The 25,653-nt window shown below is 43.2% G+C and overlaps 1 protein-coding gene across 1 annotated transcript; it reads right to left on the reverse strand.

Moving 5' to 3' along the window:
* cct4 (chaperonin containing TCP1 subunit 4) lies at positions 1-24,360 on the reverse strand (the record flags this gene model as incomplete). Its single annotated transcript, XM_033026424.1, has 14 exons — positions 1-202; positions 516-629; positions 1,298-1,532; positions 2,633-2,763; positions 2,879-2,989; positions 3,117-3,213; positions 4,580-4,719; positions 8,939-9,071; positions 9,768-9,889; positions 11,004-11,146; positions 14,908-15,016; positions 15,278-15,367; positions 22,577-22,629; positions 24,099-24,360. Coding segments are annotated over 14 exons (1,755 nt in total), but the record flags the coding sequence as incomplete, so codon positions are not given.
* Between the last annotated feature and the right edge of the window lie 1,293 nt (positions 24,361-25,653).

Here is a 25,653-nt window from a genome sequence, read left to right on the forward strand (position 1 = left end):
CAAGTTCCAATCTCAACATTTTATTAAGTTATAACAGTTCTACAGTTGGAGGAAAAACAGACATGGCAAATCTACACAGTTGGTTATTTGCAGAACATGAGAAAAGATGTCTTCTCGCTAAAGATTTGGTTGACACAGCAGATGAATGCACGTGGACATCTCACTTCTGCTGAACGCATTACTGAACTTATCGTGCATTAACCTGCAAGAAGAAAGTAGCCCAATTTAGTTTGTTGCATTCATGAATAAACTCATGCAATTTGTCTTGCATTATTTTTGTCATGAAACTCAATAGAAATAACTGAGCAGTTGAGGTATATGCCCAAAGAATATCAACAAATAGTACCTAACATGAACACACCCATAAATAGTAAATACAACAAACAACACAAATAGTACCCAACATAAACACAGTTTTTTCTGTTTACATTTTGTTCAAGAAAATTAAACCTTTGGATCAATATAAAAAGGTGAAGAAAATTCCTCCCCCAACTGAATCAATAAATGAAAATTACCACATCATCGATCTTCAGAATACTACGAACTGTTTCTGTAGCCAAGGTCAGGGCACTGAGGGAAACCAATAGCGGTTGAACAACCAGCTCCTCCAGAATGTTAGAAATACCACCCTGAGGAGACAAATTGCTGAATGAGAAACAATTACTAGAAAACAATACTAGAACTAGGGGACATAGTTGCAGAATAAGGGGGGGCTCTTTTAAAACTGAGATGAGGAAGAACTTCTTCACCCAGAGGGTGGTTAATTTATGGAATTCACTGCCCCAGGGAGCAGTGGAAGCAGAAACATTAAATATATTTAAATCTAAAATAGATGGTTTTTTAGCTGCCAAGGGGATAAGGGGCTACGGGGAGAAGGCAGGGATATGGACCTAGGTATGGTTAGTATAGTAAGACCTGAGTGATCTCCTGGACAAGTGTCGATCGCCTGGATTGGGGTCGGAGAGGAATTTCCCGGATTTTTTTCCCGAATTGGACCTGGGGTTTTATCCGTTTTTTTGCCTCCCCCAGGAGATCACGCGGTTCTTGGGGTGGAGAGGGGAGATAGCGGTATAAAGGGGAGGGTAGTGTCTTGTGTTCTGTGTCTTGTGTCTACTGTTTGTGGGTAAGGGTGTCTGTTTAGTGTTCAGCCATGAGCGAATGGCGGTGCGGGCTCGACGGACCTGGTGGTCTACTCTCGCACCTACTTTCTATGATTCTATGATTCTAATTCACAACTATAACACATTTGTCTTCAAATGTACCATTACAAAGACATACAAAGTAATGAATATTTCACCTTTCTCACGTTAATTCCTGCAGTCTTTTCTCCTTGTGCATGTCTATTTCTTAGCTCAGTTACAGTAGAAATGGGATTAAGACCTGCATTTTCAGCCAAAGTAGATGGAATAACTTCCATGGCATCAGCAAATGCCCTCACACAGTAAGCCTCCATACCACTAAGCGTACGAGAGTATTCAGTCAAACGCAGTGCCAACTCAATCTCAGGAGCTCCACCTCCAGCAATCAAAGCCCTGTTTAAAAAAAGTTACATGTTATGAAATTTGTGATTATTTTATTTTTATAATTTATTCACCCAGACCAGTGAGATGCTTTCATACTGGCTACAGTACCACACGGTTTCTTGCTTTACATTATATCAGACACGATCCATGGTAATGTTAATTTTAATATTAAGTTTCCGTCATAATTGGTTTCAGTAGGCAAGCCAGCTTCTTTCTCTCGTACCCGGTTTATCCAGTATCTCCAATTTAGAATTCTCCTGAGCAACTCGTGGCAGAACTCTCAAAGATATTAAATTTACGATACGATACAATTTATTTGTCATTTATTTGAAGATGTCAAGCAAATGCACTCCATATTGTTAATCATCAGGCTCATATTAATAGGTGTTGCTAAGACTACCAAAAAAAGTGGCCAGAGACCAAATATTTTGAGACAAATTTCTGAACCAGCATTTAAAAAAAGTAGCACCCTGAACAACAACAAATAAATCCAGATGTGATTTACAAATTAAACAAAATAATGTGTTCTTTAACTACACCTACCGTTCATTATCCAATACCCATTGGGAATGCATGTTTCTAAAATCTGGCCCTGAATTTTAAAAGCTCTTTGTTATGAACATTTAAAATAATTCTTCCTTTTATTGAAAAACTTCCAATGAATGCTCATCATGGGCCTCAAGTCACGGCACCCCTTTGCCACGCAAGCCCACGAGCTGCTCTGCACAACACCGGCTGACGCTTCTAAGAACGCCTGGGTCAAGACGAGATGGAGAGACCAGTGGAAGTCAGCTGAACCATCTAGGCTACACCAGTACATCAATGACCCCATGGACGTCCCTGGCCAGGACCTGCCCCGAAAGCAATGGACAACCCTCAACCGCTTGAGGACAGGCATCGGACGCTATGGAGTAGCGATGAAGCCTTGTGCACAGCGCCTCCTGCGAGTGTGGTGACCCAACACAGACAGTGGAGCACATAGTCACCAGTTGCCCCAAACACCGGCCACCGAATGGTGAACAAGGTCTGATTGACCTGGACGATGACCTGGCTCAACGGAGCTGCAGGTCTAAAAGACATACGACAGAAGATGGCCGAGGAAAAATTACCTTTTCTTTACCAAGCACCGAATAACACAAAGAGCATCATGAATGGAACGCTCTGCCTCTTCCATGACCAATTTATTGGACCCTCGAACTACAATGGACACCGTTTTTCCTGGATTGGCACAACCAGTAATCTAAAAGACAAGAGTTATCCATTTTAGGGTTGTTAAAGCACCTGCAATTACACCTAATATTATAGTTTTTGAAAGTAAACAAATTTGTTTATTTTTGAAATATGTTCATTATTACCTTGACTAATCTGCCAGAACCGCTCAAACTGACCTCTTCTGCCAACTCTGCAGTGCCCAACATTTCTGGTAAGAACTGCTCAAAATGGGCAACTGGCTTTATGCCTAAAGTCTACAAAGAAAATATTTAATTGATTTTCCATAAAAATCATACCAACAAATTAAAAACTGACAGGAGATTACTTTGAAAATTAAATCAAAGTAGCTTTACTCTCACAATTATTTTATTAGTCTTGTACCTTACAAATGAATTCAATATCTTCTCTCTCAATGTCCTTAATCACCATAATCTTCATCTTATTGAGGAAATGGAGAGCCAGGTCACTAAGTGCATCCCTATAAAAAGCATCAATACTGTCAACCACAAACTGGACTAAACAAACAAAATATTGAAAAGCTATTGTAATATACAAATGCAAGATTTACAAAAGTAGTGCAAAAATTATAAAACCTTCCAGTTTTAGAACAAGTCCTTGAAAGAGACAATTGATTAGAAGGGGAATATCTTTTTGAAATAATGCATCAACATCAAACATTTTCTAGTAAAGCACAACTGAGGCGTCTTGATGTAAATATTTCCTCTTTTAGCAAGTCCTATTTGAACATTAATGTAAATTTGTAAACTGCTTGCACTTGAGACTTGCATCAACTGGACGCAAGATTGAAAGGGTTCAAATTTACAAGAATTTTCCTAGCAAGTTTATTTTGCAAATTTCATCGGGGGAAAGTGAGCAGTCAGGTCCTAATTAACTTCCCCAATAACACTTCTAATTCATCTTCAATTTAATAAAATGATTCCCAATCTCCAGTTTCAAATACTGGCATGATTCCATAATGTGAATTGCAAAAAACATAATTAATGAATTAGGGAACAGTATTTGTATTATGTAGGCCAAATTGGTTATAACACGATTTTGAGTGGAGACTTGAGAACTTTGGAAACTGACAAGCAGAAAAATATAGTTGTTTATATGTAAGTAGTAACCAGACACCATTATCTCTGAAGAACATAGGCCCCTAGTTTCATCGCGGGAGACCATGGGTAATTGAAAAGCAATCACTTTTATTGATACTAGAACTACTCTATTAACCGTGTAACATATAGTCTTTAGTATTTTTAGCTTGCTGTAACAAAACTTGTAAAAATGTAGCTATTAAAAACATCTTTATTTTTGAAAATCCTGATAAAGAACTGTTATAGCAGGCTGAAACACTAGCACCTAACTCTTTTCCATTTACATAACTTTTTAAAATAACACGATTATCTATAATGCAAGGTTTCTTAGGAATGCAACTATCGATTTATAAAAGTTACTCTACCTATTTCTCACACTAACTGATGCCTGATCAGAATATTTCACAATTAATCTGAAATAAAATTTCCACTAATTGACTAAATGTAGTGTTCACTTGAACTAAAATAATAATATTTTACACTCAGAATGAAAACAGTATTCAGAAAGATACCGTCATAAAAGTGAACTTGTTTCTTTTAAACATTCCCTTCCCATCAATATAAAAATGACCCAATCAATTGCAAATACTTTTCCATGTTACAAGAAATTTACCCTGAGTAGCGTCAAGTATTTACAGTATGTATTCATGAATACATTCTGTGCAAGTCCAATGCACCAATAAATCATGAGTATCTATGTTGTTTTTAAAACCAGCCAAAACATACATCTTCTTTAAAAGAAAATACCTCAAAATTGACTTTTGTATCAGCAGTACATTACAACCAGCTTTTTTAATCTGCTTCACCAAGTTCAAAATGTAGGCTCTCTCCTCACGTAAAACACGGTCCATCTGAGCATAGTCAGAAACTACAATCTGATTTTCCATCTAAAGATTAAAATGAAAAGGAACTTAGAAAAGGAACAAGAAGACAGTTTCATAAACAAGAAAGTCTAGAAGATATTGGCAATCATGGATAGATGCATTTTACAGAACCATCCTAATCATGATGGCATAACTTGTGCTTCAATCCCTGGTCGTTTCTGATCTGGCTGATCAAAGCCAGAGTTCAGAGAGACAAAGAAAACACCCTAAGACTTGAGAGTGCATTACATAAACATTGATTGATGAGAAAAATACATTCCTCTAATTTTCTCTTTCATTTATATTATCAAACCTTCACTATCTAGGCTTGGTTGACAAATAGTAACATAGGCAAAATATGGAAGTTGTTAGTTGTCAGGAAAATTAATTCCTGTAAGATTAGCATGTGCAAAGTAGAAAATCAACATTTATAGAAAATAAAATCATTAGCCATAAATATTTCTTGGCAATGCACATTTCAAATAAATAAAGTTCTATCGTATCGTAAACCAAATGACATAAATAATTCTTGATTTGCACAGCAACCCTTCCCTCTAAATTGGAAGATCATGGGTTCAAGCCCCACTCTGGAAATCTGTACACCCGTTCTTCACTGACTACACACAGCAACACTAATATTAAGTTTTCTATTACATTTATGCATAGCAAATCAAATGAAGCAGGTGGTTTCTAGAATGAGTTTAAAACAAAGTAACTATATTGCACCTTGAAGTTTTTCAAGCATAACCTGCACAAACAACACACCAGCAAGCAACCCAAAATTGTATTTGCATCTATGGTAACCTTTCACCCGCACAGTGTCCACATTTCTCAATTATTCAACTATTTATCATAATTGTGTTACGTAATCTCAAAACAGAATCAATGCATCGCAGGCAAAGACATCCATTAAATGCACCTGAACTCCAAGGAATAAAGTCCGAACTTGCCAAAACTGTAGCTCAGACCCTCAAGTCTTGAAAGCATACTTGTAAATCTTCTCCACACTCTCTATCCAGCTTAATGATGTGTGAATAAAACTGAATACAAAACTCCAAGTGAGGCCTCATCATTTCTTGTACAGTCTTAACAACCTCCCAACTTTGAGACATAACCCCTTGACTGATGAAGGCCAGCGGGCGGAAAGTCATCTTCACCACCTGGATGGCACTTTCAGGAAACCATAGTGCCCTCCATAATGTTTGGGACAAAGACCCATCATTTGTTTATTTTCTGTACTCCACAATTTGAGATTTGTAATAGAAAAATAATCACATGTGGTTAAAGTGCACTTTGTCAGATTTTATCAGAGTATTTTTATACATTTTTGTCTCACCATGTAGAAATCACAGCTGTTTATACATAGCCCCCCCCCCCCCCCCCCCCCCCCCCCAATTTCAGGGCACCATAATGTTTGGGACAAATGGCTTCATCTGTGTTTGTAATTGCTCAGGTGTGTTTAAATGCCTCCTTTATGCAGGTATAAGAGAGCTCTCAGCACCTAGTCTTTCCTCCAGTCTTTCCATCACCTTTGGAACATTTTATTGCTGTTTATCAACATGAGGCCCAAAATTGTGCCAATGAAAGTCAAATAAGTCAATATGAGACTGAGAAACAAGAATAAAACTATTGGAGACATCAGCCAAACCTCAGGCGTACCAAAATCAACTGTTTGGAACATCATTAAGAAGAAAGAGAGTACTGGCGAGCTTACTAATCGCAAAGGGACTGGCAGGCCAAGGAAGACATCCGCAGCTGATGACTGAAGAATTCTCTCTATAATAAAGAAAAATCCAAAGACCTGTCTGCCAGATCAGAAACACTCTTCAGGAGTCAGGTGTGGATTTGTCAATGACCACTGTCTGCAGAAGACTTCATGAACAGAAATACAGAGGCTACACTGCAAGATGCAAACCACTGGTTAGCCGCAAAAATAGGATGGCCAGGTTAGTTTGCCAAGAAGTACATAAAAGAGCAACCACTGATCTGGATAAAGGTCTAGTGGACAGATGAGACAAAGATTAACATATCAGAGTGATGGCAAGAGCAAAGTATGGAGGAGAGAAGGAACTGCCCAAGATCCAAAACATACCATCTCATCTGTGACACACGGTGGTGGGAGTGTCATGGCCTGGGCATGTATGGCTACTGAAGGTACTGGCTCACTTATCTTCATTGATGATACAACTGCTGGTGGTAGTAGCATAATGAATTCTGAAGTGTACAAACACATCCTTTCTGCTCAAGTTCAAACAAATGCCTCAAAACCCATTGGCCGGCGGTTCATTCTACAACAAGACAATGATCCCAAACATACTACTAAAGCAACAAAGGAGTTTTCCAAAGCTAAAAAATGGTAAATTCTTGAGTGGCCAAGTCAATCACCCGATCTGAACCCAATTGAGCATGCCTTTTATATGCTGAAGAGTAAACTGAAGGGGACTAGCCCCCCAAAACAAGCATAAAGATGGCTGCAGTACAGGCCTGGCAGAGCATCACCAGAGAAGACACCCAGCAACTGGTGATGTCCATGAATCAGACTTCAGGCAATCATTGCATGCAAAGGATATGCAACAAAAGACTAAACATGATTCATTTACATGACATTGCTGTGTCCCAAACATTATGGTGCCCTGAAATGGGTGGGGGGGGGGGGCTATGTATAAACACTGTTGTAATCTCTACATGGGTCTTTGTCACAAACATTATGGAGGGCACTGTATGCACTTGTACTCCTAGATCCCACAGCTTCAATTAGCTTATTGCTCCGCAGGTAGATGCAGACTTGCTGTGTACCACTAAATGACAAGAATATTAGACAATAGGTGCAGGAGTAGGCCATTCAGCCCTTCGAGCCAGCCATTCAATGTGATCATCCCCAATCAGTACCCCATTCCTGCCTTCTCCCCATATCCCCTGACTCCGCTATTTTTAAGAGCTCTATCTAGCTCCCTCTTTAAAGCATCCAGAGAACCCGCCTCCACTGCCCTCTGAGGCAGAGAACTCCACAGACTCACCACTCTCTGTGAGAAAAAGTGTTTCCTCGTCTCCTTATTCTTAAACTGTGGCCCCTGGTTCTGGACTCCCCCAACACCGGGAACATGTTTCCTGCCTCTAGTGTGTCCAAACCCTTAACAATCTTATATGTTTCAATGAGAATCCCTCTCATCCTTCTAAACTCCAGAGTGTACAAGCCCAGCTGCTCCATTCATACTACCATAAGATCCATTTTCGCCCTGTGATCTGAAATCTCAGATCCTTCAAGCATGTGGTCACGTATTTGCTCCAAAGAACTGGAAGCTCAAATAAATACCGAGTCGCGCACGGCCCTTCCCATGACACAAGAATGGTATGATTACTGCATTCACGTGTGCGCTTAAATTTAAAATTTTCACCAGAAATACTTTGAGGATGTAATCCTTGCTTCCTGAGGATGTTATCTATTACATTAACAAATATATCCGAAAGGTATAAACACAACTAAAAACATAAAAAATTTGGCGACATGAAAGCTTCAAGCTAATCTATTGCAAATCAAGAAAAATAACTTGTGGAAAATGAGATAAAAACAGATCACGTCAATTTAACCATCCTGTACCAAAAACCACATTGTACCTTCGGGGAAACGTGGTTCTGGATTTCATTCCTCTATCATTTAATAAGGTTGTAAGTGATAGGAGCAGACAGACCATTCGGCCCATCGTCTCCTCTGCCATTCAATCATGGCTGATCTTTATGAAAGTCTGTTTCTGGATTTGTCAGTCAACACACTGTCAGGTCAACAATCACAAAAGATTCCACCATCACGCAAAAATAAAACAAACCGAGAAACTTGCCATTATCGCAACAGTTATCTAGTTTTGAAACCTAAATAAATCGACAATGTCATCAATTTTTCTCAGAATTAGTTTCAGGAAATGAATGGCTGATGGCATGGTTTCTTCACTTAACCGAGATGAGAAGAACTTTTTTCACACAGAGAGTGGTGAATCTCTGGAACTCCCTGCCACAGAGGGTAGTCAAGGCTAGTTCATTGGCTATATTTAAGAGGGAGTTAGATGTGGCCCTTGTGGCTAAGGGGATCAGAGGGTATGGAGAGAAGGCAGGTACGGGATACTGAGTTGGATGATCAGCCATGATCATATTGAATGGCGGTGCAGGCTCGAAGGGCCGAATGGCCTACTCCTGCACCTAATTTCTATGTTTCTATGTTTCACGCTAAATACAAAAAACAATAACTTACATCTGTCTTTGGAGCAGACAAGCAGAACTGGATTAGCCCAATCTTAGCCTTTTCTACACGACTGACACCTGTATTGACGACTCTCTGAGTCAGAACCAATCCATTCACCAATTCACAGTCATCAATTGTTCCTCTGCAAAGTAAATTTTAATCACTGATTAACATTCATTTTGATGCAAAAGGTCAGTTTCAAAAAAGCACTCAAAGCTTTATGTACAGCGGTGCAAAGATTGTTATTAGACACGATCAGTAGCGCTATACTAAAAATTAAGATGTAAAAGTTCAAATCCCACCACAGAACCATTAGAATTTAATATTATCTGGACTTTTAAATATAAGTTTCAATAACTAACATCATTCAAGAAATAGACGTCATAAAAGCACAGAAGATCATTGGTTCTTAACTGACTTCTAAAATAGCCCAACAAACCACTCAGTTGTATAATAATCACCACATTAATGAGAATTAGAATAGAAAGAGCACTTGGCATTGACTGAAGCATAGAATGCAGCTTTCATTGTTATTGTCCCAGTGCTGGGTCTAACTCTATCCAACAGCAAGGTGACTTTCACTACAGGAGAGCAAATTTTCACGGTTGCAGTTCACCATGTTCTCAATACCACTCTTGTCTGTGAAAACCAAATCTCAAATAGTAAAATAGAAACAATTAAGATCTGGGAAGTTATTTTCGCTTTTCTTCTCTCCAGGGACGTCAGGTGACCCAAAGATTATTGATATTTGTCCTCCAAGAATTACAAAACATTCTTCTCAAAAACATTTGAAATATAGTATACAAATGATAATAAATTAACCAATATTTAATCTCACCCCAGTTTCCTGACAATTTTGATATCTCTGAGATCCACACTTGTTGCTGTTGCAGGATCAATTACACTCATTACTGCACCAACGCTCATTGGAGCAAGAAGACTGGCATATTGAGAAACGACCTATAAAATAAAGAGTTTTATTTGAGTTGAGCGTGACCATATCCAAGAAAAAAAATCATCCCACCTCTCCCCGCGTCACTCTGAAGTCCTACAAATGATTTTTCTTTTGAGCACCATGATTACGTCTCACTGTCTACATGAGCACGTCATCACTATCTACTTGACACTGCATTCAGATCATAACGACTAAATAAATAAAGACAAAAATAAAATCCCATGTCACTTTTGGTTCTTTTCCAAAACATTTTGTAGTACCCATTCATACATGGAACATTTCCCTTACATCTACTTGGGTCTAGAGGCTTCATAATTTTGAAATATTTCTCAATCTCCTCTGTTACACGAAGAACAACTCCAGACTCGTCTTTTCAACTCCTCGTGCTTGAAAGCATTCCAGAGAACTCTTCTACATTCTAATAACAGCCCTTCACATCTTTATTAAAAACATTATACTCAGGATTAGACAGACGCACTACTTTTGAGGCCAAACCAGCATGTCATAAAATATTAACCAGAACCTCTTGCACTGGTAACTCAGGATTATGTATGAAGCCAATTCCAATGGTACAGTATAAGCCACGTTGTCACCATCAGAGTTTTATATATCAGATCTCTGTTCCTGTACCCATTTTACAATTGTACCTCCTCATTTATATTGTCCCTTTTTGTTCATCATTGTGATAGAAACCAAATTAGTGACAGAATTCGAAAGAAGAGAAATTTGCTACATTTTCATAACATCCAAAAGCACAGCCTGTTTAACCTCCTACCACCCGGGAGGCGCTACAGGTCTCTTTGTTGCCGGACCAGCAGGTCCAGGAACGGCTTCTTCCCTGCGGCTGTTACATTATTCAACACTGTACCTCGATGACTGCCAAAGCACCCCCCAACCCCGGACACTCCTTCCACCACGAAAAAATAATTGCACTACTATGATTGTATGCACGTAAATATATTTATTTATTGCTCATATTCTATGTCGCTCTTCTAGGGAGATGCTAACTGCATTTTGTTGTCTCTGTACTGTACACTGCACAATGACAATAAAGTTTGAATCTGAATCTGAATCTGAATTTTGAGTACAGCCATACAAATGTAATTAAAAAGCGTTTACTTTGGAGTTCAAAGCCGTAGTTGCACTGTTCAGGAGCGATTCTCGGTCACTTAGTTCTACGGGTTGTGCAATGCCATTCAAAATCTCAACTCCCTTTTCCACAGCCTTTTGGAAAGATTCAGATATGGTTGTAGGATGAATCCCTTCAATAAAAAATAGTTAATTAGCAAAATTTTAAATAACAAAATCAAATAAAATTATTCATATTACATTTACATAACCTTACTAATTGAAAAAATAAGACACAAAAATAATAAATCATTTTTAAATATGGTAATCAGTTAAATCAACATCAGACTACTGAATAAGATACATTTGGATGATTTAAAAACAAGGGTGAAAACAACCTGGAAAAAGAGGTGTGTGCAGGAACGCATGCGCAGCCAGCAGAATGGACAGAGGGCTCCAGCATCATGGTGAGAACAGCCTTTTGTAAAGACTCAGACAAAAGGTTGAGGCAGTGTATGATCAATAGACAATAGGTGCAGGAGTAGGCCATTCGGCCCTTCGAGCCAGCACCGCAATTCAATGTGATCACGGCTGATCATCCACAATCAGTACCGCGTTCCTGCCTTCTCCCCATACCTCTGACCTATCTTTAAGAGCCCTATCTAGCTCGCTCTTGAAAGTATCCAGAGAACTGGCCTTCACCACCCTCTGAGGCAGAGAATTCCACAGACTCACAACTCTCTGTGTGGAAAAAGTGTTTATAGCTCTAAATGGCTCACCCCTTATTTTTAAACTGTGGCCCCTGGTTCTGAACTCCCCCAACATTGGGATCATATTCCCTGCCTCTAGCGTGTCCAAACTCTTAATAATCTTAGGTAGACAAAAGTACTGGAGAAACTCAGCGGTGAGGCAGCATCTATGGAGCGATGGAAATAGGCAATGTTTTGGGCCGAATCCCTTCTTCAAACTGATGTAGGGTGGGGAGCCAGAGGGCCGAGGGAGAGCTGAGAAGGGGAGGAGACAGCAAGGGCTACCGGAAATTGGAGGTCAATGTTCATGCCGCTAGGATTCCCAAGCGGAATATGAGATGTTGCTCCTCCAATTTACGGTGGTGCTCACTCTGGCCATGGAGGAGGCCCAGGACAGAAAGGTCGGATTCGGAATGGGAGGGAGAGTTGAAGTGCTGAGCCACAGGGAGATCAGGTTGGTTAATGTGGACCGAGCCGAGGTGTTTGGCGAAACGATCGCCAAGCCTACGCTTGGTCTCATCAATGTAGATCAGCTGCATCTAGAGCAGCGGATGCAATAGATGAGGTTGGAGGATGTGCAGGTGAACCTCTGCCGCACCTGGAACCTGCTTGGTTCCTTGAATGGAGTCGAGGGGGGAAGTAAAGCGACAAGTGTAGCATCTCTTGTGGTTGCAAGGGAAAGTGCCCAGGGAGGGGGTGGTGCGAGAGGGAAGGGAAGAATTGACCAGGGAGTTACGGAGGGAGCGGTCTTTGTGGAAAGCAGACAGGGGGGGTGAGATGGGAAGATATGGCGAGTGGTGGGGTCACGTTGGAGGTGGCGAAAATGACGGAGGACTATTTGTTGTACGTGACGGCTAGTGGTGTGAAAGGTGAGAACTAGGGGGACTCTGCCCTTGTTACAAGTGGGGGGGATGGGGAGAGATAGCAGTGTTATGGGGTATTGAAGAGACCCTGGTGAGAGTCTCATCAATAGAAGGGGAGGAGAACCCCGTTCCCTGAAGAATTAGGTCATTTTCGATGCCCTGGTGCGGAAACCTCATCCTGGGAGCAGATGCGGCGTAGACGGAGGAATTAGGAATAGGGGACGGAGTCCTTACAGGAAGCAGGGTGGGAAGAAGAGTAGTCTAGATAGTCATGGGAGTCAGTGGGTTTATAGTGGATGTCGGTCAGAAGTCTATCACCTGCGATGGAGATAGTGAGGTCAAGAAATGGTAGGGAAGTGTCAGAAATGGCCCAGGTGTATTTGAGTGCCGGATGGAAGTTAGTGGTGAAGCAGATGAAGTCAGTGAGTTGTGTATGGGTGCAGGAGGCAACACCAATGCAATCATCGATGTAGCGGAGGTAGAGGTCGGGGATGGGGCCCTGGTATGTCTCGAACAAGGATTGTTTGACGTCCCCTACAGAGGCAGGCGTAGCTGGGGCCCATGCGCGTGCCCATAGCTACACCTTGTATTTGGAGGAAATGGGAGGAGTCAAACGAAAAGTTGTCAAGGGTAAGGACCAGTTCTGCTAGGCGGAGGACAGTATCTGTAGACGGGGATTGGTTGGTTCTCCGGTCGAGGAAGAAACGGAGGGCTTTGAGACCCTCCTGGTGGGGGATGGAGGTGTAGAGTGACTGGAGGTCCATAGGCAAGATGAGGGGATGGGGGCCTAGAGAACGGAATGCCCAGAGACGACGGAGTGTGTCAGAGGTGTTTTGAACATAGGTAGGGAGGGATTTAACCAGGGGGGGGGGGGGGATAGGATGGGGTCGAGGTATGTGGAAATAAGTTCGGTACACAGGCAGACAATGGGTCTACCACGATAGTCAGGTTCGTGGATTTTGGGGAGAAGGTCAAATCGGGCTGGGGAACGATGAGGTTGGAGGCTTGGGGGCAGGGAGCAGGAGTGGATTAAGTCAGTGATGGTGCTAGAGATAGTGGCCTGGTGCTCGTCTATGGTCCATGGATAAGTAGGAGGAGGTGCCCGAGAGTTGGCGCGTGGCCTCAGCTTTGTAGAGATCAACGCGCCAGACTACCACGGCACCTCCCTTGTCGGCGGGTTTGATAACCCAGTCTGCGTTGTTGCGGAGTGAGTCAATGGCTGTACGTTCAGGGGGGGAGAGGTTAGAGCGAGACAGGAGAGTGGAGAAGTTGAGGCGGTTGATGTCCCGCCGGCAGTTTTCAATAAAAAGGTCTAAAGCCGGAAGATGGCCATGAGGGGGGGGGGGGTCCAAGAGGAGGGGTTGTTTAGGGCCCTAAATAACTCTTCCCTCCAACTCTTAATAAGCTTATACGTTTCAATAAGACTCCCTCTCATCCTTCTAAATTCCAGAGTATACAAGCCCAGCCACTCCATTCTCTCAGCATATGACAGCCCCGCCATTCCAGGAATTAACCTTGTGAACCTACGCTGCACTCCCTCAATAGCAAGAATGTCCTTCCTCAAATTAGGGGACCAAAACTGCACACAATACTCCAGTTGTGGTCTCACTAGGGCCCTATACAACTGCAGAAGGACCTCTTTGCTCCTATACTCAACTCCTCTTTAAGAAGGTCAACATGCCATTGGCTTTCTTCACTGCCTGCAGTACCTGCATGCTTACTTTCATTGACTGATGAACAAGGACCCCCAGATCCCATTGTACTTCCCCTTTTCTCAACACCATTTAGATAATAATCTGCCTTCCTGTTTTTGTTACCAAAGTGGATAACCTCACATTTATCCATGTTAAAATGCACCTGCCCACTCACCCAATCTGTCCAAGTCACCCTGCATTCTCATAGCATCCTCCTCACAGTTCACACTGCCACCCAGGTTTGTGTCATCTGCAAATTTGCTAATGTTACTTTGAATCCCTTCATCTAAATCAAGGGAGGATGGATCTTCACCATAAACTGTTCCTCAAGTGCAGTTTTTGCCGGTTGTATCGACGGAAAATGCACTATTTCCTAATTGTCTTCTATCTTCAGCAAAATATGCTTCAGGTGTAATGGCAGTTTTGCAGTCAGGAAGTTTCATAATGATAAGAATGCAGAGTCTAAAATACCAAAATGGACACGGTGGTTAAAGGAATTGGACAAACTGAGATGGCTATGGATGGCAGTTTGTGATACAAGGATTAAAAGAAGGCAGGGAGACACAAGGTTAGATTTACAAACTTATAGTTGGGCTGGTCAAGACGTTATCAAGAGAAGATCATGTCCAAATCGGTGACTACAACATACCTTTTTGAAGTAGTTTAGCGCAATAATCAAGCAAGGATCCTGCCATCACCACAACTGAAGTGGTCCCATCACCAGCTTCAATATCCTGGGCCTTCGACAATTCTACCAGCTTAGTTGTTTAAAACAAACATTTTTAGTATAAATGCGTTAAAGCAGTAACAGCTGTTCATTATGCTAAATAATTACAGTAAACAGTATTTGAAAAATATTTACCCATTATACATGATTTTGATTTGTAATCAAAAGTTGGATATTACAATCTTGAGAGAGAAAGCATGCAATGTATTGCTTAATTCAAAATAAACCATTCCTCTTATTTAATCCGGACAGCCAAATACCAGCTTAATCCAAAATGACTTTGAACTCTTACCATTTTTGCTGCTGGATGTAAAACCTGCATTTGCTTCAAAATAGTTGCTCCATCATTGGTAATGGTCACATCTCCTTTTCCATCTTGGATCTATGGCGATGACGGGGGCAGAATCATTAAAAGAGTAACTGAAGTTTGGAGCAACATTAATTGAAAAGAGAACACACACCAACAAAGTACCATATAGAGATCTTATAGTTAAGATACAATCATAGACAATAGATGCAGGAGTAGGCCATTCGAGCCAGCACCACCATTCAATATGATCATGGCTGATCATCCACAATCAGTACCCTGTTCCTGCCTTCTCCCCATATCCCTTCACTCCTCTTTCTTTAAGAGATCTATCTAACTCTCTCTTGAAATCCTCCAGAGAACCGGTCGCCACTGCCTTCTGAGGCAGAGAATTCCACAGATTCACAACTCTCTGTGTGAAAAAGCTTTTCCTCATCTCTGTTCTAAATATCTCACCCCTTATTCTTAATCTGTTGCCCTTAATTCTCTCCCAACATCGGGAACATGTTTCTAGCGTCTCCAAGTCCTTAATAGTCTTATATGTTTCAATAAGATCCCTTCTCACCCATCTAAATTCCAGAGTATACAAGCCCAGCCGCTCCATTCTATTAACAGTCTCGCCATCCAGGGAATTAACCTTGTGAACCTACGCTGCATTCCCTCAATAGCAAGAATGTCCTTCCTCAAATTTGGAGACCAAAACTGCACACAATACTGCAGGCGTGTTCTCACTAGAGCCCTGGACAACTGCAGAAGAACCGCTTTTCTCCTATACTCAACTCCTCTTGTTATGAAGGCCAACATGCCATTCGCTTTCTTCACTGTCTGCTGTACCTGCATGCTTACTTTCGGTGGTACACAAAATTGCTGGGGAAACTCAGCGGGTGCAGCAGCATTTATGGAGCGAAGGAAATAGGCGACGTTTCGGGCCGAAACCCTTCTTCAGTGACTGATGACCGACGCCCAGATATCGCTGCACTTCCCCTTTTCCCTACTTGACACCATTCAGATAATCTGCCTTCCTGTTTTTGCCATCAAAGTGGATAACCTCACATTTATCCACATTAAACCGCATCTGCTTTGTATCTGCCCACTCACCCAACCTGTCCCAAGGCACCCTGCATCCTCATAGCATCGTCCTCACAGTTCACACTGCCACCCAGCTTTATCTTATCTGCAAATTTGCTAATGTTACTTTTAATCCCTTCATCTAAACCATTAATATATATTGTAAATAGCTGCGGTCCTAGCACCAAGACTTGCGGTACCCCACTAGTCTCCATTCTAAAAGGGACCCGTTTATCCCTACTCTTTGTTTCCTGTCTGCCAACCAATTTTCTATCCATGTCAGTACCCTACCCCCAATACCATGAGCTCTAATTTTGCCCACTAATCTCCTATGTGGCACCTTATCAAATGTTTCCTGAAAGTCCAGGTACACTACATTCACCGGCTCTCCCTGGTCCATTTTCCTAGTTGCATCCTCAAAGAATTCCAGAAGATTAGTCAAGCATGATTTCCCCTTCGTAAATCCATGCTGACTCGGACCGATCCTGCTACTGCTATCCAAATGTGTCGCTATTTCATCTTTTATAATTGACTCCAGCAACTTCCCCACCACCGATGTCAGGCTAACTGGTCTATAATTCCGTTTTCTCCCGCCTTTCTTAAAAAATGGGATAACATTAGCTACCCTCCAATCCACAGGAACTGACCATGAGTCGATAGAACATTGGAAAAAGATCACCAATGCGTCCACGATTTCTAGAGCCACTTCCCTAAGTACCCTGGGATGCAGACCATCAGGCCGTGGGAATTTATCAGCCTTCAGTCCCATCAGTCTGCCCAACACCATTTCCTGCCTAATGTGAATTTCCTTCAGTTCCCCCGTCACCTTCATCTTCTGGCCACTTGTACATCAGGAAGATAGGTTAAGCTACTCATTCCTGGGATCATTCTTATAAACCTCCTTTGGATCCTCTCCAAAGCCAGCACATCCTTCCTCAGATATGGTGCCCAGAATTGCTCACAATATTCCACATGCAGCCTTACCAGCGCCTTATAGAGCACCAGTATTACATCCCTGTTTTTGTATAGGGAGGTTTCACGGCAGTCGGGTCACGACCCATGACCCGTACTGTTGCTACGCTACACCAAATGGATTACACGCGATGAACTGCAGGTAGGTACTTACCATTGTTTCCAGCGTAGTGGGCCCGTTAAAACCCACTGAAATTGTCAATTTTTGCGCTGTAAATAATTATGGAAATCGGGATAAGCGTGTGAGACATTTAGCCTACTTCAGAATTCCAAAAGTGAGGAGAAATAACGGTAGATAGAAGCGAGAGCAGAAGGGGCAACAACAGCCAGAGTGTTTAGCGAACATTGGCCGTTTGCTCACTGCATTTCATCAACAGTAAGGCAGTATTTGTGTTTTTTCTTGATTCCTTTGGCAACTAAAAAGTTTCAGAAGTGATAAATCTGGCTGTAATTTTTTTAAATCGCCCATGGTTCTCGTGGGTTTTTACATACAAAATGAAAACGCACCTGAAGAAAAATTTACAGCCAGATTTATCACTTCTGAGAATTTTTAGATACCAAAGGAATCAAGAAAAAACACAAATAATGCCTTACTTGATGAAATGCAGTGAGCAAACGCAATAATTCCCAATATTTTCAATGTTTACCAAGCACTTTAGCTGCTGTAGTCCCTTCAGTTCTCGCTTCTCTATACCTTCATTTCGCTTCACGTTTGGAATTCTGAAGTTGGGTACATGTATCTCACACTTACCCCGACTCCCACAATTTTTTTCAGCGCAATAATTCAACGTTTTGGCGGTTTTCAACAGGTAGAAAAGTACGCGTTTCTAGCATTAATAACATATACCAGAAGTGCCGGATGTCTTCCAGTTGGATTTAGCGGCTCCGTGCGTCGAGCCCTATGACCCAGTGACCTTACGTGCAACCCCCCTATACACGCCTTTGAAATAAATACTAGCATTGAGTTTGCTTTCTTTATTACCGATCCGATTTGCCGATTTTTTTGGGAATCCTGCACTAGCACTCCAAAGTCTCTTTGCACCTCTGATTTATCTGGATTATCTGCCCATTGATAAAATAGTCTATGCCTTTATTCCTGCGACCAAAATGCATGACTCTACACTTTGCTACATTATATTCCATCTGCCACTTTTCTGCTCACAATCCCAACCTGTCCAAGTCTTTCTGCAGAGTCCCTGCTTCCTCTGCACGACCTGCCCCTCCACCTATTTTTGCGTAATCTGCAAACATGGCCACAAAGCCTTGAATTCCCTCGTCCAAATCATTAATATACAACGTGAAGTGGCCCCAGCACCGACCCTTGCGGAACGCCACTAGTCATTGGCAGACAACCAGAAAAGGCCTCCTTTATTGCCACTGTCTTCTGCCATCCAGCCAACCTGCTATCCGTGCGCGTTGGACAGGCTAGATGCAGGATGATTGTTCCCGATGTTGGGGAAGTCCAGAACAAGGGGTCATAGTTTAAGGATAAGGGGGAAATCTTTTAGGACCGAGATGAGAAAAATATTTTTCACACAGAGAGTGGTGAATCTCTGGAATTCTCTGCCACAGAATGTAGTTGATTGTCTATATTTAAGAGGGAGTTAGATGTGGCCCTTGTGGCTAAAGGTATCAGGGGGTATGGAGAGAAGGCAGGTACAGGATACTGAGTTGGATGATCAGCCATGATCATATTGAATGGCGGTGCAGGCTCGAAGGGCCGAATGACCTACTCCTGCACCTATTTTCTATGTTTCTATGTATCTGCCCTTTGATACCGAAACGTCACCTATTCCTTCACTCCATTGATGCTGCCTCACCCGCTGTGTTTCTCTAGCATTTTTGTCTACCTTTGATACCGTGGAAGTCTCATCTTCCTTAGCAGCCTCACGCGCGTCACCTTAACAAAGGCTTTCTGAAAATCTAAGTAAACAACATCTTCTGACTCTCCTTTGTCGGTTTACTTCTTCAAAGAATTCCAGCAAATTTGTCAAGCCGGACCTCCGCTCAACAAAGCCATGCTGACTTCGGCCTATTTTATCGTGAACTTCTAAGTACTACGTAGCCTCGTCCTTTATAATGGACTCTAAAATCTTACCGACCACCGAAGTTACGCTAACCGGCCTATCATTCCCACTATTCTGCTTTGTTCCCTTCTTGTGCAGCAGGGTATTACTGGCAATCTTTCAATTATCTGGGACCTGTTTCTTGTGATTCTTGAAATATCAGTCAATGCCTCCACAATCTCTAAACCATAGGGTGTAGTCCATCTGGCCCAGGTGACTTATCTATCTTCAGCCCTTTCAGCTTCCCACGCACCTTCTCCCTAGTAATAGCTACTCCACTAACTTCCATCCCCCGACTTTTGAATTTCAAGCACGTTGCTGGTGTCTTCCGCTGTGAAGGCTGATGCAAAAAAGCTATTCAACTCCTCTGCCAGGTCATTATTTCCCATGATCATTTCTCCTGCATCATTCTCCAGCGGTCCAACGTCCACTCTTGCCTCTTTCTTACTTTATATAACTGAAGAAACTCTTGCTATCCTCTTTTATATTATTGGCTAGCTTACCTCCGTATTTCGTCTTGTCTCCCCATATTGCCTTTTTAGTTACCTTCTGGTGTTCTTTAAAAGCTTCCCAATCCTCTGGCTTCCCACTAATCTTTGCTATGTTATACTCCTTCTCTTTTAGTTTTATATACTGTCCTTGACTTACCTTGTCAGCCACGGTCACCTCACTCTCCCCTTAGAATCTTTCTTCTTCTTCGGAATGAAAAGATTCTGCATCTTCCGGATTATTCCCAGAAATTCCTGCCATTGCTGTCCCACTGTCACCCCTGCCAGGGTCCTATTTCAGTCAACTTTGGTCAGCTCCACGCACATGCCTCTGTAGTCCCGTTTGCTCAGCTGCAATACTGACACATCTGATTTCACCTTCTCCCTCTCAAATTGCAGATTAAAACTTATCATATTGTGGTCGCTACCTAATGGTTCCTTTACTTTGAGTTCCCTTATCAAATCCAGTTCATTACACAAGGATCAACTGCTTCAATTACCTCCCCCGGCAGCTCGTTCCATACATCCACCAACCTTTAATTAAAAATCATTACCTCTAGGTTCCTATTAACTCTTCTGCCCCTCACCTTAAACCTCTGGTCCTCGATTCCCCTACTCTTTGCAAGTGACTGTGTGTTTACCCGATCTATTCCTCTCATGATTTTGTACACCTCTACAAGATCATCCCTCATCCTCCTGCGCTTCAAGGAACAGAATCCTTGTCTGCTCAATCTCTCCGTCTTGCTCTGGCCCTCAAGTCCTGCCAACATCCTCGTAAATCTTTTCTGCACCCTTTCCAGCTTGACAACACCTTTGCGATAACACGGTGCCAAAAATTGAACAGAATACTCTAAATGTTGCCTCACCAATGTCTTATATATTGCAACATGACCTCCCACCTTCTATACTCAACACTTTGACTGATGAAGGCCAGTGTGCTGAAAGTCTTTTTTTGACCACTCACTTTCAAGGAACTATGCACATGCACTCCTAGATCTCTCTGCTCCAAAACACTCCCCAGAGCCCTACCATTCACTTTGTAAGTTCTCCCCATGTTAAGACTTCAGAAAATGCAACACTTCTCTGTATTAAACTTACTAATCATGCCATGTACGTTCTCATCCAAATTATTGATTAACATGACAAACAGCAATGGGTAGATGAGAATTTACATTTTCCTATCTGAATAATTCACTGGGATGTCACCAAAAATATCCCTGGCAGCCAAATACAGTAGCCAAAGAATACCTTGCCATCAATTGAGGAAGCTCTGAGTTCCAGACTTAGGAAATAATTGCTCAGTTTGTGGTTTAATCTTAAGCACACTGGTTATCAGTATGCCGATGCACATCACCAGAACATCCTTAAATTGTTTAAAAAATAAGACATGGCGTCAACTAAAAAGTAATGTTTGAACAATATTGAAAAATTCCCTCCAGCACTGAGAATTATAAAATGTAATTCACTCACCAAAATACTGTCCACTAACAATTTAATAAACACAAGTTTCATAGAGAATGCATCCAACACTACTCAACCAGTCAACTAATTTTACACTTCTTCCTACCCTGCTTCCTGTAAGGACTCTATCCCCTACTCCCAATTCCTCCGTCTACACCGCATCTGCACCAAGGATGAGGTGTTCCAAACCAAGGCATCGGAGATGTCCTCATACTTTAGGGAACGGGGGTTCCCCTCTTCGACTATAGATGAGGCTTTCACCAGGGTCTCTTCTATATCCCGTAGCTCTGCTCTCACTCCCCACCCCCTCACTCGTAACAAGGGCAGAGTCCCTCTTGTCCTCACTTTCCACCATACAAGTCATCTCATACAACAGATAATCCTCCGACATTTTCGCCACCTCCAACGGGATCCCACCACTGGCCACATCTTCCCATCTCCTCCCCTTTCGGCTTTCCGCAGAGACTGCTCCCTCCGTAACTCCCTTCAATTCGTCCCTTCCTACCCAAACTACCCCCTCCCCTGGTATTCTCTTTCAACCACAGGAAATGCTACACTTGTCACTTTCCCCCCTCCCCCCCTTGATTTAATCCAAGGACCTAAGCAGTCTTTCCAGGTGAGACAGAGGTTCACCTGCACCTCCTCCAACCTCATCTATTGCATCCACTTCTCTAGGTGTCAACCGCTCTACATCGGTGAGACCAAGCGCAGGCTTGGCGATCGCTTCGCCCAACATCTCCGCACAGTCCGCATTAACCAACCTGATCTCCCGGTGGCTCAGCACTTCAACCCCCCCTCCCATTCCGAATCCGACCTTTCTGTTCTGTCCTCCATGGCCAGTGAGTCCCACCGCAAATTGAACCTCATATTTTGCTTGGGTAGTTTACACCCCAGCAGTATGAACATTGACTTCTACAATTTCAGGTAGTCTTGCTTTCTCCCTCCTTCCCTTCCCAGCTCTCCCACAGCCCACTGTCTCCGCCTCTACCTTTCTTCTTCCCGCACCCCCCTCCCCCCCTCCCCACAACAGCCTGAAGGGTCTCGACCCGAAAAGTCACCTATTCCTTGTCTCCATAGATGCTGCCTCACCCGCTGAGTTTCTCCAGCATTTTTGTCTCGTCAACTAATGAATAAATGCAAGCACAAAGACTTCCTCTGTTAGAGAGTAATTGCTAATAAAGAGACTGAAGAAAAATCACTACTTTCAGTTCTAAATGCATTGTCCATACCATTTTATCCATGCCCTTTGGGCCAAGACTTGTCCTAATGGCATCAGCAACAGCTAGAAAAGAAAAACAGGTATTTCTTATAACTTAATATTGTGTTTCATTAAACCCTACTTTGGCAAGTAATAAAAGATAAACATTAAATCTACACAAAAAACAAATGATGGCATAATTCTGTGCATCACCGTCGCGGAGCTGGCCGAGTCCGGAGCGGGTGGAGCGGTGGTGGACGCTGCTGCGGCCCGACCTCCGGAGATTCGGAGGCTGCAACTGCGGGTCTGGCGGACGGCGGCACCGGGAGCCCGCGGGTCCCTGGAGGGAGACCGTTTTTCAGGGCTCCCGCAACGGCGACTTCTCCCGCCCGAGTTGCGGGGTTGAAGAGCTCCTGGAGCGGGGCCTTGCACCATCGTCCCGCGCGGCTTGGAATGGCCGCGGGACTCTGCGAGCGCACGCCGGGGGCTCTAACATCAAGAACCCGGTGTGCGACCTTGCATCACCCGGCGTGACTTTAATGGCCGCGGGACAATTCGCCATCGCCCGTTGACTTTGACTCTGACATGGGGGGGAAGAGTGCAGTGGAGAGATAAGTTATTTTGGCCTTCCATCACAGCAATGTGATGGATGTTTATGTAAATTATGTTGTGTCTTGGGTCTATTTGTTTGTAATGTATGGCTGCAGAAACGTCATTTCGTTTGGACCTCAGGGGGTCCAAATGACAAATAAATTGTATCGTTTTTCGGCCGCCTGCTACGACTATGACAGTCGCCTAAAAATAGCCTAAGTGGGACAGGCCCTTTCGGCAGCATCCACGGAGGGCATGGTTCGGTGACATTTTGGGTTGGGATCCTCTCTTCAGATCCCTGCAGTGTTTCAAAATCATTGCCCACATTTGTCAGTTGGACAATGGAACTGAATGACATACAAATGAGCAAGAACAAATCCTTAAGCTGAAGTCCAAAGCAACAAATCAAAACCATTTGCATTCACCCTCTGCACACCTTCGCCACGCCCCTCACACAAACTAATCCACACCCTCACCCCACTCACATCTGCCTCCCTCTCACATCTAATGTGCACCACCTCACCTTCAACCTCAATCACCCTCCCCACCATGACCCTCATCTTCACCCTCACTCTCTTTACCCCCATCTTACCCCCCGTTTTACCTTCATTCCTTTTGTTCCCAAATCTCAATCTCCCCCCTCCCCCACCTGTCCCATCTCATCCCTCCTCCTCCCCCCATCCCCCTCCCTCCCTTCCTCACCCCTTCTCCTCCCTCAACCCCCCCTCACCTCCCTCAACCCCCCTCACCCTCTCCATCCTCACCCCCCCCCTCATCCCCTCCATCCTCCCATCTCCCTCATTCCCTCCATCCTCCCCCCCACCTCCTCATCCTCTCCATCCTCACCCCCCCCCCCCCTCCCTCATCCTCACCCCCCCCCTCCCTCATCCTCACCCCCCCCCTCCCTCATCCCCTCCCTCACCCCCCCCCCTCCCTCATCCCCTCCATCCTCCCCCCCTCACCTTTGGCTGCCGAGATGTTGCTGTAGCGGATCTGCGCCGGTTTGTCGCGGTCCTGGTAAACGCCCTTGGTCATGTTGCCGGGTAATGGCGGCGGGGAGAGGACGGATGGCGGCGGATTGACGGCAGGGAGATACACGGGGCGATGGCGATGGAAATGGAAATGGCGGCGACACGGGGATCCGGAGAAGCTTCTGGAAAGCGTCAGGACCCCAACCGGCGCTGGCAGTGACGTCAGCAGTCGTCCAGCCAGTGCCCGACTCAATGTAAGTAAGTAAGTAAGTTTTATTTATATAGCACGTTTTAAGTCAACTCGCATTGACACCAAAGCGCTTTACATAAAATAGCTAATAAGTTTCCATACCATAGAAAAAGGTTAACAAAAAAATAAAGAAAATGGACACAACACATTATAGAGTTCAACACATACGCCCCCCCACAGCAGAATCAAACATTTCCACTGTGGGGAAAGGCACCAGAAAGTTAATGTGTGCAGAACATGACTAAAATGTTCCAAATACGGATGCGGCAAACGGCAGCGTTGATGACATGAACTGACAGTGCGGGGCCGGGTACATGTGGCGACTGCGGCCAGTCGGCCTGTCGCTGGGCCGCGGGCTCTCTCTCTGCAGCGTGAACGTTCACTGTCTTGGGGCGATGGCAATAGCCCAGTTGGTCAACAATGGGGAGAGGTGTTGCCACCAAATATACTAGAGGAGCTATAAAGGATGCTCCTCTCGGATCTTTGGTTGCCACAGGGAGGGACATGCGACTTAAGCTGATAAATCTTGCACAAATATATTGAATTAGAGTTGGTTCGATTGATTTGAATGAAACTAAACGGTTATAAAATATTTGGTACACAAAAATGCTGGAGAAACTCAGCGGGTGCAACAGCATCTATGGAGCGAAGGAGATAGGTAACGTTTCGGGCCGAAACCCTTCTTCAGACCTTTTGGCATTATCTTTTTTTTCAAGGTGTCCTGGCTTTTTTCAAGATGAAACCTAATAGAAGTATGGTACAAATTTAACATATTGTAGTTGAGAACTGAGCAACAAACTTGGAAGTTTAGAGACAGGTCAACGCCAGCTGCAGTCTAACCTCATGACTTCAGGTGGTAGAAGTATTTATGCCAGCTGAAACCAAACTTCTCTTTCTGCAGGCACAGAAAAAAAGATGCAGTTCCAGCTAAACTTGAACAGAATCATTTTCAGAGCTCAATGCAAGTAAATATCATTGGCATGCATCCATCACGCACCAGATATACAGATTAATATATTTCAATGCTGATATTTATCTGTTTAAATAAATTAATTGGTTTACTTCTATGTGGAAAAATAAAGGCTACTATTTTTTAACATATTTGTGTCAGTCTGAATCTGTGTATAAGACCATGAGGGGAATGGATCAGTTAAATGCAGACTCTTTTACCCAAAGCAGGTGACATGGGTTTAAGGTGAGAGGGGAAAGATTTAATAGGAACCTGAGGGGCAACTTTTTCACACATAGAGTGGTGGGTATATGGAATGAGCTGCTGTGGAGGTAATTGAGGCAGGT

This window comes from Amblyraja radiata, chromosome 8, assembly GCF_010909765.2.
Source record: "Amblyraja radiata isolate CabotCenter1 chromosome 8, sAmbRad1.1.pri, whole genome shotgun sequence".
Classification (NCBI taxonomy): domain Eukaryota; kingdom Metazoa; phylum Chordata; class Chondrichthyes; order Rajiformes; family Rajidae; genus Amblyraja; species Amblyraja radiata.